Source organism: Melopsittacus undulatus, chromosome 1 (genome assembly GCF_012275295.1).
Source record: "Melopsittacus undulatus isolate bMelUnd1 chromosome 1, bMelUnd1.mat.Z, whole genome shotgun sequence".
NCBI classification, from domain to species: Eukaryota; Metazoa; Chordata; class Aves; order Psittaciformes; family Psittaculidae; genus Melopsittacus; species Melopsittacus undulatus.
The window spans coordinates 75,586,172-75,604,341 of record NC_047527.1 but is presented as its reverse complement, the minus strand read 5'-3'; the positions used below and the strand labels follow the sequence as shown (position 1 = coordinate 75,604,341).

Here is an 18,170-nt window from a genome sequence, read left to right as displayed (position 1 = left end):
AAAGCTCAGGGGGCCTAGGCTGGCTATCTGGGTAGTAAAATGAAGGCTGGCAGTAGTCAGCTTCTATTTGTTTAATACAGGAGATCTCTACCATGCTCAGTTCCATCAGAACAATCTCTCCCTGAGGCAATCCCAATACCTCAGCTTTGTCTGGGAAATAAAGCAGCTGAGAAAACTCAATGAGAGAAAATTAATGTTCATGGTGGATGCACTGAAAAGGGGATCCAAGTTTTACGTGCATGGTCATGGGCTCTGTACTCACCGATTCTGCTCAACTTGCTGTCTCAAGTACCTCAGCTACACTTTTCCTCAAACAACAAGGTTGTTGGTTAACAAGGCTAAATATATTCCTGTCTTCATTTATCTTAATATTTTGGGGACCATGGGACTTAACCCCAAGAGTCAGCCATTGTTTTTTTTCCCCCTCTCTTTTTGATGGAGTCCTACACTGACTCCCTCAACAGTGGGGTTTTAATGTTTCTTGACAATATCATGTAGCGTGTTACATGCAAAGAACATTCCATTACATTTTCAGGCATCTTCTACTACTACTCAGGTTTCCACACTTACTGAAATATTTTCAGGAAGCCAGGTGCTTTTGCTGGAGGACATTCTGAGGACATCTGGCCTAAACTACCTTTGGGATTTGAGGACAGAAAAAGCCCAATTATTTTTTCTCCTGTTCATAAACACATTTATAGCCCCACCTGAGAACTAATATGACTTACAGTTAAGTGACCTCTATATATACACAGGAGAAAACCAGGCTCTTTCACCCTACTCCTCAAGAGCACTGCTAGGTATGTTAGGCCTCTGCCCATTAGGAAGACAATGCAGGTTGCTTTCCTGACCATAGAAATATTATCTAGCCAGGCTTTCTGCTTAACTGTTGCACAATGATTTTCAAATTCAGCTGTGTGCAATGGAGAACTTCTGTGCTCCCAAACACCACTTGCAAAGTACTGACACATGCACTGACTTCATCCCTTATAGGATGCAAAAAGTGTTTAGCTTGCAAACCCCAAGTCTTTACAGTGGAAAGTAACTTTTCTTCATAATGAATCTGGAATGCCTAAAAGATGTGGAAAATCTGTTCCCCAGTTTAATATTAAACCGAAATATGATCCTTTGGTCTTCAACTGGGAACATCTGGTAGAAAACTCTGCTGGTCAAAATTTACTAGCTAATAAAGACTATAATGAATTTCCACAGTTAGAGAGTTAGGCATGTTTTATATAAAAGCAATCATTACAAAGCAATCAACACTTAGAGAAAAGGCAAATATTATTTTGTAAGGCATGAAAGCAAGATACATCATTGCAATTTAAAATGAATTTTATGGCAATAAAATAATGTACTTTTTTCCTTTTTAAATACAGAGCCCAATTAAAACATAACCAAACCTATACTTTCAAACTCCTTAAAGCAAGAGATCAGACAAATATGTCAAATATGTTTAATTCTTTTCAAAATAACTGATGGCAAAATAAAATATTTACATCACGTCATACTGTGTAAACATGTAACGTCACTGTACAAAGAAATATACATGCAAAATAAAGCAAAAATTTGACTAAAACAATAAAGGAAAATAATACACAAACATAATGGATATGAGGTTGGCAGGAATACACATCCAGTTCTGAAGTCAGTTGTTTTCTCTTAGAAAGTTTCTGTACAACTTTACAAAAAAGAAAAAAAAACCAAAACAAACCAAAACAAACCCAAAAATCAAACAAACAAACAAAAAGGAATAAATAGAATACAGTGGAAGCCGCAAAGCTCAAAAGTAAGCCAAGCTGGGTTATGGCTTAAGACCCATACATCTAACTATTGTGGGACGTCGGCTTGGTTTCTTTAAACACTGCATTTTACACAAACATAGATGACAACACACCCATATGAAGCCAGTGATGCACAAAAATCCATCTCTGCCTTTTTAAATAGCTCACGTTAATATTACTTCAATCTTAAAAACAGTTACTAAGACAATTACATTACGTATCAGATTCTCATCTGACCACTACTTTCCAAATGTATTCTTCACCAAAGAGCACAAAATTCATTTGTTCATTTCACAGAAAGAAGTAAACACATATTTGAAAAGTCTAAAAAGCAGTAAGTGTTGAGACTGATTTGGGGGAAGTCAGACTTTGGCATTTTGAATATAATAATAATAATAATAAATTTTAAAAAGTGTCACCCTACTTCTTTACCAGTTTGAGACCTGGGATACGAATCTCTCCCTCTCTTTTTTGAGCAAACCTTAAAACTGACTAGTCTTGACTAAATTCTATGCTAACCCTCATCTTAAACTACCAATGACAGTGTGGTACAACACACCCGCCCCTGCCCACCCAGAAACCCCAAACACACAAACAAAACCATAAAGCTCGCCGTACTATGTATGTGCTTTTTCTATATATTTATTACAGTTACAACAGAGGTCCTCATAAATAGTTGCATAAAATGTTAAAGCCACAACATTGCACATGATATGAAAGAAAACAAAATCCCAAATGAGTGCATTTACAGTATTTCATCCTGCTGTATACTGCTTGACAATCGGGTTGGCAAAGCTGGGCACCAACCCAAAGTCCTTTTCTAAGGGGCCAGTGAGTACTGACCCAAACTGAAGACCCGCACAGTGGTATACCACCATTTAGGAAGGAGGGGGAAAAAAAAGGATAAGGGGAGAGGGGAAAAAAAAAAATTACAGACTGAAGGCAGGTAACAGTCTATATACAAGTAAGGCCTACATTTTATCAGAGCAAAACAATTCATTCTATTTGTATGCAAAAACTTTGAGGTTGGATGCACTTAAAAGCAGAGTCTGATCTCAGTGCACTGCTACGTGAGATACATACAGGCGAGGCAACTGGAAAGCTCTAGGACCAAGTGAAAACCAGATGTTATAAATGGAGGCTGTCTCAACGGGCAGCCGTTTTGGTGAGTCTTCTCCAGGCATGGTTTCATTTTTAACACCAGTGCTTTGAACATAGGCATTTCTTCCTTGAATAAATCTTGAAAACGGTAGTTAAGTTCACTTGCAAAATTCAACTCTGGTTTATTAAAAAAACTATTTTTATTTTTTTTTTATTTTTTTGCAGAAACCTGAATAAAATACTGTTACTGTATCGCTCGTGACTGCTTTTTGCAGAGTACAGTGCTATCGTCCTCCACCCCAGTGAAGTCTGCATCGCCAGTCCCCCACGCCACCCTGCGTGGGTCCCCCTGGAATGCGTTTGCACACGAACATTCGCTAGCAGCTGGTTGGCTCGGGGTTTGCTTTCCTCAAAATTCAAGTCAACAGCTGATTGGCAGAAGGAGTCCTATCTCCAGTCTGATTGATTGGCAGGAGGAGTCTATCTCCAGTCTGACTGATTGGCAGGAGGAGTCCGTCTCCAGTCTGATTGGCAGGTGAAAGAGAATGAGAGAGAACTTCAGGCAAGGTCAAACTCTTGGCAAGAGCCTGCTCTGTAAGAAGTTTTTAATGCTACGGATGGGTCGAACATCATTCTGGTGTTTTCGCCGCTCAATGAATGAAGTCAGTCTGGATATGTCAATGCTGTCAGCACTTTTGCTGTTCCCCAGCTGCAGCCATTGCTCCTGAAGGGCCAGTGCAGCCGAGGGACGCTTAGCTGGGTCATCCTGAAGTAGGAAGCATACAAAATCTTTGGCCTTCTGGCTAACTCCTTTGAAGTAGTCATCTGGGAAACTAAAGTCTAAGCGGCAAATATTCAGGCAAGTTTCCTCTACACTTTCATCCAGGAAAGGAGAGACGCCACTAAGAAGGACATATGTGAGCACTCCAATGCTCCAAACATCTGAAGTGAGGGAAACAGGATTTCCAAGAATAATTTCAGGAGCTGCAAACTCTGGGTTTCCAAGTAACTGGTGGATATAATACGTGGTATTGAGCTGGACCGCGTCTCCAAAGTCGGCCAGTTTTATTGTTGGCTTAGTGGAACTCTGGTCCACCAAAATATTTTCAGGCTAGAAAACATAAAAGCAAAAGTTAAAATGTCTTCTTTTTTTTTCAAGTCAGTCTAACACACATTTAATGCTCCAACATTACTGTTTCCCAGCCAGTGCTGTCAGCTCAAGAATATAACAAACCGCTGCAAGCTACTACTGCTGAAGGCCAGCTCCTGGGCAGTCCTATCAACGTTTCCCCCAGGTCAATGGGCAGGCAGCTTTTTGCCAACTACAGCGTGCAATGAATGTGTTTTAGCTGCTAACACTATCACGTCTGCAGGAAATACAGTTCTGCCAGATAATACTGCAGATGTTTACAACAGCAGCTAGGCAAAGTTCCACAAGAACCTGTGTTTGGGCACTTAAGCTTGAAGAAGAGCAATTACACATACAGGGTGAACAAAGCAACTGCTCTATTTGCTTTATGACAGAGACACAACAAAACCCTTGCATTTTAAGACTGGAAGAAAAAGTGTAAATAAGTTTTTAATTAATATTCACATTAAGATCTTCTTATATAGATTTTCCTATTAGAATGCATAAAATCCTTGTGGATTCAGTAAAGTTCAAAAGGGTAGAACAGAGCCCCAAGAAGGTACCATTCACGTAGTTATTACAACCCTTAAAGTGCAAAGATGTGGAACAGATTTGCAGGAACAGAGGAAAGAGCAGTCTCTCATAACAAACTCTGTGCTTCTTGAGAAAGAAATGGATTTCTGCTGCAAACTTCTCAGAAAGTAAGCAAACGAACAAATAAATAAAAATCAAATTAAACAGTTCCTGTCAGCAATTATTTCCAGCACAAAGGGTCAGCAAGCTTTAAGGAGAAAGCACAGGGAATTCAAAGTTCTTGCTTTGTGGACTATGAGTGATCTAACACCTTTGGGGCTGAAGCCCTGACCCATACCATTCCATACAGTCTCAAAGCAATTCACAGTTTGCTGTTCTCAGCTGCAAGTTTCCTAGCAGAGGGAGGTTTTTATGCCTGGGATAGCACACACTACCAGGAATCCCATTTAGTGCTCACCTTTAGGTCCAAATGTACAATTCTGCAATTGTGAAGATACTGCACAGCTTCCAGAATCTCTCCCAGGTAGAGTCTGATCTTCCCTTCTGTGAGGTTTCCCCATCGCACGATGTAGTCTAGAAGGCGACCCTGGTCAGCCCTTTTGGAATGACAAGGATTGTATTTTGGATTAATCCATCTATGAGAACAGAAAGAAAAACCTAACAGTACATAGATTACAAGAATAACTATAGCTTGCAGCACCCAGAAGACAGAGGTCTAGGGTATGAATAGGAGATTTGATATAAAGCTATCAGATCACAGCATTCCTAATTCACTTGTACAACCAACTGCTATTAAAAACCTGGAGCGCCAGACTAAGATAATCATCTACATATCAGTTTAATACCTCATCTTATTTCTTTCTGAGTATTAAAATTTAACAGCAGCACTAGACAACTGCAATATTTTACTTAGGTGTTTTCAAACTTCTAGGAAATCTTAAAGTTCCTTATACAAAACCTACTACAAATGCCCCAGAAAGTTAGCTTAGAGATTGCATTTAATGGATAATGTTAGAGTCTACACACATTTCTAACACTAGTATGTAGCTGGTGGAGGTCTCAAAGGTATCGAGAAGGCCAATGAGCTGGGGATGCTGGAGATTCTGCATGACTCCAAGTTCATGGGTAACCTGGTCTCGCTTCATCAACTTCTTATTCACAAACTTAGTGGCTACTGCTCGCTTGGTTCCCTTCTGGTCACACTTCTTGACGACAGAAAATCTGCCCCTGGAATACCATATTGAAAGGAAAGAATTAACTGAGTGATGCATTAAGGATATATTTTTACCTTGAAAGATATTCTCAGAGAAATCTAATTTTATATCTGTAATAAGCTACCCTCACAGAGCAGTTTCTGGACATAAACCAGTTTTCAGTGCATGCATGTTCTACATGCATGCATCTGCATAAATAATTATCTCCTGATATTTGTTTCATCACATTTGCAGTGACATCAAGTCTGAGGAATAACCAGATTTTCGAAGGTCATTATTAAATTGGACAAATGTATATTTTACAGGACTTCTCTGGTGCATTTTCAGACTTTTGCTGTCTGTAATTTTCATACCCTAAATAAAAAGGCTTCACTACAGAAGCAGCATCAGTCAATTTAAGGCATGCTTAAAAAAAAACAAACAAACAAACAAAAAACCAGCCCCTTAATCTAGGACACCACTTCAGTCTAAATACTTTCTGTTTACGCAGTGCCATCTAGTGCTAGTAGAATTTTTGCTTCCTCATTTCTGTTTAATCCAGTGTATTTCTGGCTTTTTAGGCTCGTATGAGAAGTATTTTTCAAATAATTTTTTTTTTTTTTTAAAGAGAAGTTACTATTTTGATATAGATGGCCTTGGAGTTCAGCATACAGAACACACCTGCCAAGCTCAGCCACTTCACTGTAGAGGGAATCAAAGTTGTCTTTCCAGATTACCATGATCCCATCACTTCCAGGACCTACAAAAAAAAAGAGAATGATAGTGTAGCCAAGATGGAATAAACTCAGATCATCCTCAGAACTAACTTTTTGTCCGTATAGGCAACGTATTGTTTCAGATATTTGCAGAAGGAGAAATATTTGGACTTCATGTTCAGTTTGCTAATATATTTCGGGAAGAATTTGCCTCATTCAAACTACTAGCCCCTATCATCTTCCTTTTGAAACAGAGTATGTCCATACTGAAAAGCAACTCATGGCCTCAGATTGTCCACCCTCTTGCAGCTCAGAAAGAAAATTACTTCTGCAATCAACTAATTAATTCATCGTTTATATAAAGACTACTACAGCAAGAGAAGGCAAAGAGTATTACTTACTCTTTGCACAAGACAATGCACAAGAATTGACTACAATCAACTGGTAAGTCCTTCAAGTCTGAAGGACTGAAAAAGACTTCATAATTTGATCTTGAAAGCCTACTTCAAGCTACAGCCTTGGAACTTCCATTCTGCTCTTATGGACTGGGGAAATGAACGGTGGGACGCCCCCAGAAGAACTGGGGCCAGTGCTTCTTTGTACAGGTACTGGCAGAGCTGAGTAAAAGGGCTAGCAAAAATACAACTGCCTGTCTTTTGAAATCCAGTTGCAGAGTAACTAAGAGATACTAAATTCTGGTTTAGTTTTGATTGAAAAGTGAATACTTGCTTTTGAAGAATATCAGTAAGACCAAGGACTGTGGCTGAAAGATAGTAGTTTAGTCTACAAGACTTCTGTGACTCTGTTACTGGCCTAATCACAGTTTTGGGCTTCTGTGTTGGTGTAGGAAGGACAGTCATTACACTAGCTCCCTAAAGTACATGGTTTCACACTGATTCTTGCTCATCAAGAGCTTTCTATTCCTGAGACTAGAAAGTTTCCTTGGCTGAGATACTATCAGTGGAATCACCCCATCCTGTTAATTTACATTAAGACACAGGGTGGCAGCAAGGCAGACTAGATTACACACCAAAGCAGCACGGCCAATGCAAATTCTATAGTGGAACTAATTCAGGTGAAGTAGGAACTGTCTGTACAAGCATGAATAACCTTGGCATGCTGGAAGAAACAGCGAAAATAATCAGTATCTTACATTATGTCTCATTACCAATAATATATCTGCCACTTGGGAAACAAAAAGAGTTATTAGTGTATCAGCTACCTGAAAAAAAAAAACAAACCAAAAGCTCTACTTTCCAGGAATTATTGTAGGCATCTTGTCTGTATGAACCACTAATTAGTTACATCCTAAAAGTGCTTCTGTTTCTTCTGAAACAAGCAATATGTCACAGGTAAAAAGGTTTGCTATCCTTTAACAGTGATGCCTAAGAGCTGGGGTTTTCTTTTTCCTGTACTATGGATACCAGACTTAAAAATCCCCAAAGATTAAAAGGAAGCAAGAGGCATGCCTACCTAAAACTCGTAGACTGGCAGAAGATGAAACCGAACCCATATCGTTTGCAGCTATACATGTATAGATACCATCGTCTTCTGCAGTGACGCCAATGATTTTCAGTGAAGCCTCTCCTAAGTCACTGGGGAACACAATGGCATCCATTAACTTTATATGCATTTTACAGATCTTAAGGTGTAGACAAATTTACACTGACATTATTAATATTCCTTATTTTTCAGCCCCTATCTCTCTTTGGACAAACCAAATACGTTGATTTCTGTGTTTCAATAATGAAGACACTGACACTGCCAATCAGTAGGAACCAGAGGCTTTCCTCTGCAAAATACTGTAGTGTGATCTGAAAGCAGTCATCTTCCTCAAAAACGATGGCATGCTACTAATGGAAATAAGGAACTGACAGGATGGCATTTCACAGTACTGGCATGTGACAGCATACTGTTCTGGTTCAAGCAGTAGGTCAGTGTGACAGAACCACAATTGCTTCTGCAACAGCTAATCAGAAATATCAACTGGATTTTCTTTTGTTTTTAAAGCTCAATAGAATATGACATTTGAGTATGCCAGCCACACACAGAAATTACACAACATTTCCAGAAAATCTCAGCTGCAAAATATTTCTAAGGGCAACCATATCTTTATGCCTCAAAGCCAAAAGCTATCCTGAACCAAGGATGCAAACAGAATATAAAACAACTTCAACAGTTCCTGTTGAACGTTACACAGATTACTGTACCTGTACGAAATGCTGTGATGACCGTCATTGCTCAGTGTGTTATGATCAGGACCTTTCCAAGTAACTGAAGCCTTGGGGCGACCACAGACTTTACACCTAAGCACGATGGTCTCTCCTGTCTCACATGTTACCTCACTCAATGGTATTATAAACTCTGGGGGAACTGGAAAAATAAAATGAATGGCATTAGGTCAACTGAAGTTAATAAATTTGCTTTTCTATTCTTTGCACTCTCTTGTTTCTATTACACAAAGCAGTACAGTACTTTAATTTTCTGAGGTGTATCTATCCCTCCACCCTTGGAGCACACCTATGGTTTAGCCACTTGCTGGGGTTCTGCAGGGCTGGCAAAGTGTTCTCCACATGAACTTGGACACAGCACTACTGCTATGCCATGGATAAACCTGAAGCCTATTGTGGTGAACCAAACACCCTCTGTATGGCAAGCTGGAAACCCTAGAGTGAAAAATATTTAAGGATGTGCTCAACTATATTTATATCTTTAGGCTATCATTATGTCCAGCTAAGCTTGCAAAAGGGAACACAAAACACCTCACTCATGGTAGTGGTTTCCCTTTTTTACAGGAGGAACTCAAGAAGTTTGGCTCTGTGTCTTAAGACAAAACCCCAGTTTGGTTCTGACTCCAGAAGGGCACTATCTTTGTCCCAGTCAGCCTCTGCACTGGAGAGGTCCTGAATATTCCCTAGGAGGCAAGGTTAAAACTGAAGCAGCTCCAACTCTTGGCCTTGTTATTTTGCAAACTCAGCAAGTCCCAGCTTCCATATATAACAGGGCATATAGTCCTTGTGTTTTATGTTGTTTTGGACTTGTGACCAAAAATGTGTTCCTTGCATCTTAAAAAATGAGTTAATTGCATTAACTGTCTTGCTTATCCAGAAAGGGCCTATATATATTTTGATAAAAACCACTCAGTTCCCAACAAAATTCATATCAAGCAAATTTAAACATAGAGAATAATGTTTTAATCAAATTATATATATTACAACTTTTAAAAGTTAAAGCAACTTACCATCATAAATGTAATTGGGGTTGAGAAGCTGGAAAGAAGAAATTAAAGAATTAATGTCCTGATAACCTTATAACAACTTAAATAATGGTAGAAAACAAAGCACAGTGATGGGTTGAAGTTACTGTGCCCACAAAGATCCAAGACACATCTGACTACCAGAATTTCTCCACGCTTTACTCTTTCTGCAGTATCCTTATGCTATATCATGCTTGCAGGCTCAAAGATTGTCTTCCTGTTTCCAAACCACCATTGCCTCCAGTTCCTTCATGGGAAATTCTGACAGAAGCTACTTCTAAAGATATCCCAACACTACTTATTTTGGAAATGACTACATCTTTATAACACTTACCTTTACAGAAACCTTGTTGGCAAGTCCTTCTCGGGATTTGCGGTAACCATTTTCTAGCTTGCCTTCCCTTTTGCCGTCTTTATCTTTTTTCTCAGATTTCTTCCTTAAACGGAGTGCTGTGTGCCAAGACGTTGACTTCCTGAACACAAAATATTAAACTTTGATGAAATTTTTCAGCTCTAGTTTATGTGCTAAGCTCTCTAGGTTCAAATGGAATTGAACAAGTATGTCAAAATGTTACCGCACTGTCTCAAAGTAAACTGACATGGAATACGTGAATTATTCCATAAGATATGCAACCCATAGTTAACATTGTAAGCAAGCTAATAAAATTTGTTCGTAGTTCAGTATTTCTTGAAATACTGAACTCTTGCCAAGAAATACCATTTCTTGCTCAAATGGTAAACTTTCTGTGTGAAAATACAAACTCAAACTAAGCAATGATCAATATGAAATCCCTTTACATAAAACTTTAGTGCTAAGAACATTGACATAATTTCTCCCATTGCAGATCTGAGAGAGATCTTTCTAGCACCACCTGTCATTTTCAATAGATTTGTAGCTCAAAGCAGAGATCTAGGAACTCTAAAATTCATTTCACTTGGAACATGTCCTGACTGTCTTCCTAAACAAAGGTGTCTAGCCTAGTAACTCATTCTATTAAACAAACCAGAAAAATTTGCTGCTCTTAGATCATGTATTTTTAAATCATCTTTTCCCAGAAGACTGCACTACTACAGCTTTTTCATAAAGATCATGTGCTTCTGGGCCCTTTCTTACCTGCCTGTATTTGAAGTTTGCTAAGGGACCTCTCAAGTACTCATTCTGCTTGATGTTCATTTATTTCTCAAAGATCACATCAACTTTTAATTTAAAAGGTTCAAAGCCTTGTCTAAATGGGTAGTTTTAATTCTCCCTTCCCTTCTCCACACACCCAGGCACTCACTTGATGGTTCCATCAGGGTTGTCAATGATGACTGCACTGGTATGCCCCAAGACATAGCCGGGAATCCAGCCCTCGGCTGCAGGGCACTGATCAGTGGCGGCTCTGAACACCAAAAACATGTTCTGTTGGTTGCTGGCTAGAATCTGCACGACCTCTCCTTGGTAGACATTTATCTCATCCTCCTTCACTGCCGTGTAATCGTGTGTCACCAGCATGGTGGAGATATTGCTACTGCTGCTACTTTCACTCTGCAAGTGTCAATTGGAAGTAGAAAGAAAGAAGGGGGGAAGGGGGGAAGAATCAAGTTTAAATTTCATGGAGAAGACAGGCTGTTCTTGGCCTGCTATATTACCTGCATAGTCCACATAACTTAAGCTGTAGTCAAAGAAAAGACTTGTGATTTCTCTTTTAAAGCTGCCTGCATCTATTTATCTTGTGCAAATTAGTTTGAACTTCAAATACCTTTATGTACAGCTGCTGCAGTTGCTTTTACTCAAGATTACTTCCTTTAACCAAGAGTCAGTTTATACACAGATCCCAACTGAGATACATAGATCTCTTCCTTTCAAGCTCAGACATCAAACCTCACATCTTTATCAGGCAACAAAACTATTGCACAGAATGTAGGAGTTTTTTCACAGTCTTAGAGGTGCAGCTTCAAAATCATAATCATTACCTTACAAACACTGGAAATTCCAATGACAAAAAATACATCTAGTCTTTCCTACCACCTATTCCCTAAAGTTATTTCCTTCCTGAAATAACTTAAAACAAAAATGGATGGCCTATTAATGATGTGGCATGAGGTACGTATGTGTGTGTGCACCTGTCTTTTGTCTTTGTTCATACTTCAAACTGTCAGGTCACTACTAATGAGGGCTCACTACTGCCTAGTAGTAGCTGAGTTGAAGAAGGGTATCAGTACCCAGCTGTAGCTGGAGACTACTATCATTTACATAACATAACCACGTTAGCACCACATATGTGCTAGTAGTGAGTGGAAAGCTTGGCATAAAGGATTAAAAACAGATTCCCAAAACTGTCAAATACTTCTCCCCTCAGGACTGAGGAGATGCAGCAGGAGTCAATGGACAGCATGGTACACTGAGAGCCCTGAAAACCAAGTTCTCTTCCGATCTGCTAATGGCCTTGAACAGGCCACTCCATCTCTTGGTGCCTGTGTTTCCCCCTGAGCTTTGGCTCATGTGGTTTGGCTGAGAAACCAAGACATTTGGAAAGCAACAGTCTCAGAATATTTATTCATAGCATGCTCAGTACATTGATGCTTGGGTTTCCAGTGAGTCTGTACATTTTATTCTATCTGGACTACTTTATTCAAATGGATGATTCAAGTCCATCCTGTCTTTTTTCCGCTGTTAGGATGAGGAAGTAAATGCTACCACGGAGTGAAAGATCTCATTCTCAACTGTATTTTTACTAAAGGGTATTTATGTCAATTCCAGATGCTGTATTTCCAGTGAGAAAACTTACTTTGTCTGGCTTACAAGACCTTCTACATGGTCTTTTGTGTGAGCAAGCCCCTTCCATGACTCAAGGCAAACCAGGAGCAGTAGAACCAAAAAGCCAGTCTCATTTTCAGTCATTGTTTATATTAAGGTTACAACTTGCTAGATTCCTTTAGCTACAACTCTATTCAGAGAAAGCTGCTTTTCTTCAAACTCATTCTTTTTGACTTAGCATGCAGCAGAATTCATGTAACTGCAGGACTGATCTTCCTGTAACATAACACTTCTTTTTAATAGTTAAGTCTTGAAGGGTCATACTAAACTCTGGATATTTCTTATTTTCAACAGGGACAGAAAAATCTGTTAAATAAACAAGTGTCCAGTAACTACTAAATGTCAAATGTTCTTGTGAATGTGTTTATATCTGAATTTATTCTCACCACAGAAAGATAGCCTGTTTGCCTTGCAAGGAAGTAATTATTCTTGTACAGTTAATGTTTTTCTACTGCAAGTTCTGCTGGTCATCACTGACCTCAATTATGGGATTAGAGGAGTATTTGCAACCAAAATCTAAAAAAATTCCTCCCATATTCCTGAAACACTAGTAAAACCAGTTCCTTTATCTTCTTCTTAGAAGTTACTTATCCTAAGCAACCAACCTTAACCATATATGCACGTAAATACACATATACAAATGGTCCCTGGCTTGTTGAATGTGGTATGAAATCCTGCTAAAGCACGGCATAGAAATGAGGTTATAAATGAAGAATTACTACCCATCTCAATCACCAAGCTAAAAGAAACATAGCTATGAAGCAGAAGGCATGCAGTGCCATCCTGTCTCTCCCTCTTTCTTTTTTTTTTAATGGAATGACATCAGTTAATACTATGCAAGACTTCTCTGAATATAAAAAGCACCACCATCTTGATACTATGCACTGTGCAGTAATTGCAAAACACTCAAGTTACCCCAAATATTATATTATCATCACATTTTACTAGACTGAGGATAAACACAAGACAGAGCTAAATCAAATCAAAAGCTGAAGGAAGATCAGGATAAAAAATACGTTACATGCAAAGCATAATTTTTTTTTCCTGCAGCTATTATAAAAGTGTAAGAACTAAGAAGTCAAGAAAGCTCTGTGTTAAACAGTTCTACAGAGAAATGCATGCATTTACAAAAGGTCCGGCGAGTTAGGTGATCTGCAAAATTGGTACTGCATACTACTGGTGAGAGAGTGGAAAAACAAACATTCCTGAACACAACACTTAGTGAGAGTACAATCAAATGTGAGTTTAAAGGGAATGGCACCATAGCCTGCCTACCCCATCCACAGCAAGTGCCCTGAAAGTTTTGCTTTATAGTTGCACTTGCCCCTGTGATTGCTGTGTTGCGCTTCCTGGTGGATGTTATTATAGAGAATGTGAATTCTGTTGACACGCCAGCTTTCCACACAAACATAACAAGTGCCTACTAAAGGTTGAAACTCCAGATGCCCTAAACCAGTTCTTCTTACAATGCAGAACAGTGGAGCCACTATTTGTTTTGGTTGTAGTAGAAGGAGGATTATTTTAGCTATGTTTTGTTGGCCTATTTTGAGTGGTTTGCAGGAAGCTTCCTTGATCCGACAAAGGACTTAAAAAGAGAATGCTGCACATCAGCTAAGGCCGAGGAGGGGAGGGGGAAATACAATTATGAAAAACAAAACGAAGCAGCCCAGGGAATGTACTGTAGATGTCTCCACGAAGTTACAACTCAACAGGACAATGGTGGCGGATTTGTGCGTGAAAGGGAAAAAAGCCCCAAGGCAATCTGCCAAAATCCTGAAGTCAGATTTTAAGTGCTGGCCGCAATGCATACCCCAAGGTGCTCTGGCTGCCACGCTTCAGCATGTTAATTATGTGCCTTCAAATTAGAGACGAAAAAAGCAAGGAGAGCAAGTTAGTAAAGTATCAGCCTAGTGATCTATGTTTTCAGCAGAGGCAGAAATTGCATCTATTGTTAGCAGTTGCTTTTGTGTCTGTGTACATACCCCCATTTGTATGTATACATACACAGAGAGGTAGACAATTTTGTTCTTTTAATGTGCAGAAGATATTCAAACAGTTGATTATTTCAGAGTAGTACAGCACCGGAGAGCCAGAAGTTAGTACGGAGAGTGATGGTAACGCACAGAAAGCATGGGAAGGTTTTAGAAGAGCTTGCAGGACAGAGGTGCTCCGCTCTTACCCCATTACTCTGGGTGGAGTGAACTGACTGCTCGCTGGTCGAGGAGCATGTGCTCATGCGGTCTGTGTCCTTGCTGTGTGAAGAGTGGCGGTGAACCTGCCGCTGGAGGGAGTCATTGTCCCCAGGGAAAGTGAAGGAGCCAGGGCGGCTGGCAGGGGATGCTGGGATGGAGCTCCAAAAGGAGCCCTTCTGCAGGGGGCTGCTGGGTGGAAAGGTTTCTTTGCCAAAAGGAGAAGGGAAAGTCGTGGAGAGAGGAGAGTTCATTGGTGAGATGGCTCCTGGCCTTGGCTTCCCAAGCGTCAGTGATCCTATGCTGTTTCTTGATCGACTGTCCTCTGAGCTTCCACGTAAGTCTTTCTGGGCTCCGTCAGATGAGCCAGAAATGTTTCCCGCTGTCTTCCTGGGACTTTCAATAACTTTCATCTTGGGAATCTGCTCAGCGTCTTTCTGAGGACCATCCGGTTCTGCATGGGGAGGGTGCCTGTCTGGCTGGCTCAGACCAGTTTCTAAGGAGGTGTTGTAGTGTGGCAGGGAGAGATTGTGAATGGACATACCTGACATCTTGTCTGCCTCTGCTTGGGCCGAGGCTGCAGAGGAGACCAGGACTGGGGAATGGTGTCTGACAGGCTGGGGGATCCGGGATGGCCGGCTACGGCTGGAGCTGGGGACGCCACTACAGCTGCTGGGACCGCTGCTGTTAGCGCTGCTGCTGCCGCTGCCACCTCCACCACTGCTGTGGTTCCTCTGGTACTCGATTGGGGACGTCAAGGCTGCAGTGGGGGTGGGAGGGAACGCGATCAGGGAAAGGAGGGCAGGAAAGGGAACAGGAACAGTTTAAAACAGACATGTTTACTGGCAGAATGGGAGTGCTGTTAAACCAAGACAAATGTCCTTAGCAATGCTTGTCATGCCACTTTTCTACATCACACCTTCATGACCTGTTCTTTTAAAGGTAAAAAATCTGAAACCAGGGAGAAATGTCTTCCTCTAGGATCACATTGTCAGTCAGCAGTTTAGTTGGGAAAAACAGGTGTGACTTCAAACTCTCAGCTTGTTGTTCCACCCATTACAACTCTTTAAAAAAATCTACACTGGGTCAACAACTGATGGATACAAAAATACAGCAAGAAACTTCTGTTATCAGAGCAGGCACTATTGTCTTCAACTTTTCTCCTGCAGAATCTGCATGTTGTTGCCACAGTATGACACAACAATGGACACCAAAATAACACAAACAAAACATTCTGACTAGACGCTTAAAATTCCACTTGGGTTTAGCCTTTAAAGGCTCACATTTGCTTGAAAGAAGTACACAAGCTCTCCACCTCAATGGATGATGCCAATCTTGACTCACTCCTACAAAACATTTGGAAAATTTCACCAAGAGAACACCATGTAAATGCAGACTATCACTCTTATAATAAATGCTAGCATCTGTTCCGAAGCAGAAATGCAGCACATATCCCCCAACTGTTCTGTATTAGCTCAGGAAAAAGGAAACCTGCAAAACATTCCAAAGCCAAGAAGTAACAGATGAGAGAAAAGTCATTCAATTATAAACTTCCGGTGAAAAGAAAGCATTTACCATTTAAAAAGTTGCGCTGGTTTTCCAAAATTTGGTTAATTTCATGGATCCATAACTGGCGGACTCCTGGACTAGCAGAATGCAAAATAAAGGTCTCCGTGACATCGCCCGTTCTTGATGTTAGTGCAAATTTACATGGATCGCTGTCCACATTTTCCTCCAGGGAAAGGCAACTCACCTTCATGGAAAGAAGAGAATTTACTTCATGTATTTTATGAGAAACATACCTCTACAATATCTTACTTAGGAGCTCAGAGTCAGACCTTCAAATGGTGACCACTCTTTTCTTTCAGTAAAATAATACCATGAAATGAAGGATTACATTAAACTAAGGGTTAGCGTACATCTTACTGAAACACTATGGCCGAACAATCTTCATCTGGTCACTATGGCCCAATGCTCTGCACTGTCTCTCACTCTCTCTATGTGTTATTTAAAATGCTGAATTTGCTATGGAGCTTTACCACTGACCCATGCCAAAGGTTTCTGCTGCAGATACAGCAACGCCTTGAACTGACTGTTCAGCCAGCACTAAACAGGGTGCTCAGCTGGCAGCAGTAGCACTGAGAAGCACAGTCCCCTCAAAATGCTTCATGAGGAGGGCTGGTGGGCCCTAGTATCATCAGTCTTCGTTTCAGTGAAAGCTTGAAGTAGAGGTAGATGCTTTTTGTTTGAGGAAGAGATGACATGTCTAAGAAGGTGACACTACTTATAAATGTGAACTACACATTTGGACTGATTTCAGCCAAAACTCAAAAGAAGGAATATGTAAAGGGTTATCTTTATTTGTGATGACTTTGCAATGTGGTATACATACAGCACAGAGCTGAAGACTAAACTCTCTGTGAATGCTTGTCCAGCTTTGTACAGGAACATCTGTTTTGGTATGCTTCACCTGGGAAGTATCAGAATACTGGGATACAAAGACTTCTATTTATCATCAGAGTGAGCATATGGACACCTCCCTGTACTTTATTATTGCACATCTAGATGTCACTAGTGACATCTCACTGAATCAGTGTTACTTTAGCAGAGTTTGTGCAGGGGACAAAAAGACTCATGCACAACAGTTACCTTGATACTGTTTTTAAACAAGAATCCGGGCATAGAGAAACCTTTCTTTTTATCTAGCAGCTCACTGAAAATGACAATCTGCTCAAACAGGAAGACCCGTCTCTCCTTGCAGCGTGGCAGAAGTCCCGTGTCCTGGTCTGTAACCAAGAATGTGTCCTGGAGCAGGAGCTTACCTTGGGCTACAATTTTACCCTAAACACAGAGGCAAGCAGAAACACATTTAGTGCAGTTCTTAATCTCTTTCCCCAAACAACCTTTTTGAGCAGATACTCATGCTGAAATAGCTTTGTACATTTCCCTATTTCTTGAGTGTTACTGACCATTACATATTCATTGCTCCTCCTACCACAATATATTCTTGTGCCCTTTCTCAAAAAACAAACAACATCGAGGAAATAAAAAAATCCACTTCACCACCCTACCCTTTCCATTTCAAACTGCAGTTGGAGGCTTGCAACACTAAGGCTTTCATCTCTCTTTTCTCAACAACTCCCACAGTAACTCCTATGTTCTTCCAGTGTCTTCCGGGGTGCCGAAAAGAGGAAGAATTCAAGTTTATACTTGCATCACAGAGCAGAAAGGCCTTTGAAACTAGAACATGTGACTATAGTCTGACTGATGCATACTGCTTTGACAGCTAATTTCCATCTCTTCTAGACTTAGCAAAACAAGGAGAAAGGCTATAGTTGCCTCAGGTGCTTTACTGACCGTAGTAACTCCTCCTCTGTCTACATTACTGAAGTCTGGTCTGCTCACTTGCTGGTAACTGATTACTTCACTATTTTGCAAGTCATTAGTCAATAAGGGAACTGTAATGCT

The 18,170-nt window shown here is 40.3% G+C and overlaps 1 protein-coding gene across 2 annotated transcripts in view; it reads right to left on the bottom strand.

The window, feature by feature from the left end:
• Positions 1-3,386: 3,386 nt before the first annotated feature.
• The window catches only part of TRIO (trio Rho guanine nucleotide exchange factor), a 237,230-nt gene continuing 222,446 nt past the window's right edge, over positions 3,387-18,170 (bottom strand). Inside the window, exons 46-57 of one of the 2 annotated variants that reach the window (XM_034069302.1) lie at positions 17,352-17,543; positions 16,278-16,455; positions 14,693-15,462; positions 10,994-11,241; positions 10,048-10,186; positions 9,699-9,726; positions 8,668-8,830; positions 7,931-8,052; positions 6,423-6,501; positions 5,575-5,775; positions 5,006-5,144; positions 3,387-3,996 (exon numbers count right to left, since the gene is read on the bottom strand). In XM_034069302.1, the coding sequence (XP_033925193.1) occupies positions 3,454-3,996; positions 5,006-5,144; positions 5,575-5,775; positions 6,423-6,501; positions 7,931-8,052; positions 8,668-8,830; positions 9,699-9,726; positions 10,048-10,186; positions 10,994-11,241; positions 14,693-15,462; positions 16,278-16,455; positions 17,352-17,543 (2,802 nt within the window). In that variant the 3' untranslated portion in view covers positions 3,387-3,453. Of the gene's footprint in view, positions 3,997-5,005; positions 5,145-5,574; positions 5,776-6,422; positions 6,502-7,930; positions 8,053-8,667; positions 8,831-9,698; positions 9,727-10,047; positions 10,187-10,993; positions 11,242-14,668; positions 15,463-16,277; positions 16,456-17,351; positions 17,544-18,170 lie in introns of both variants that reach the window. The other variant, XM_034069293.1, reaches the window with a different exon arrangement.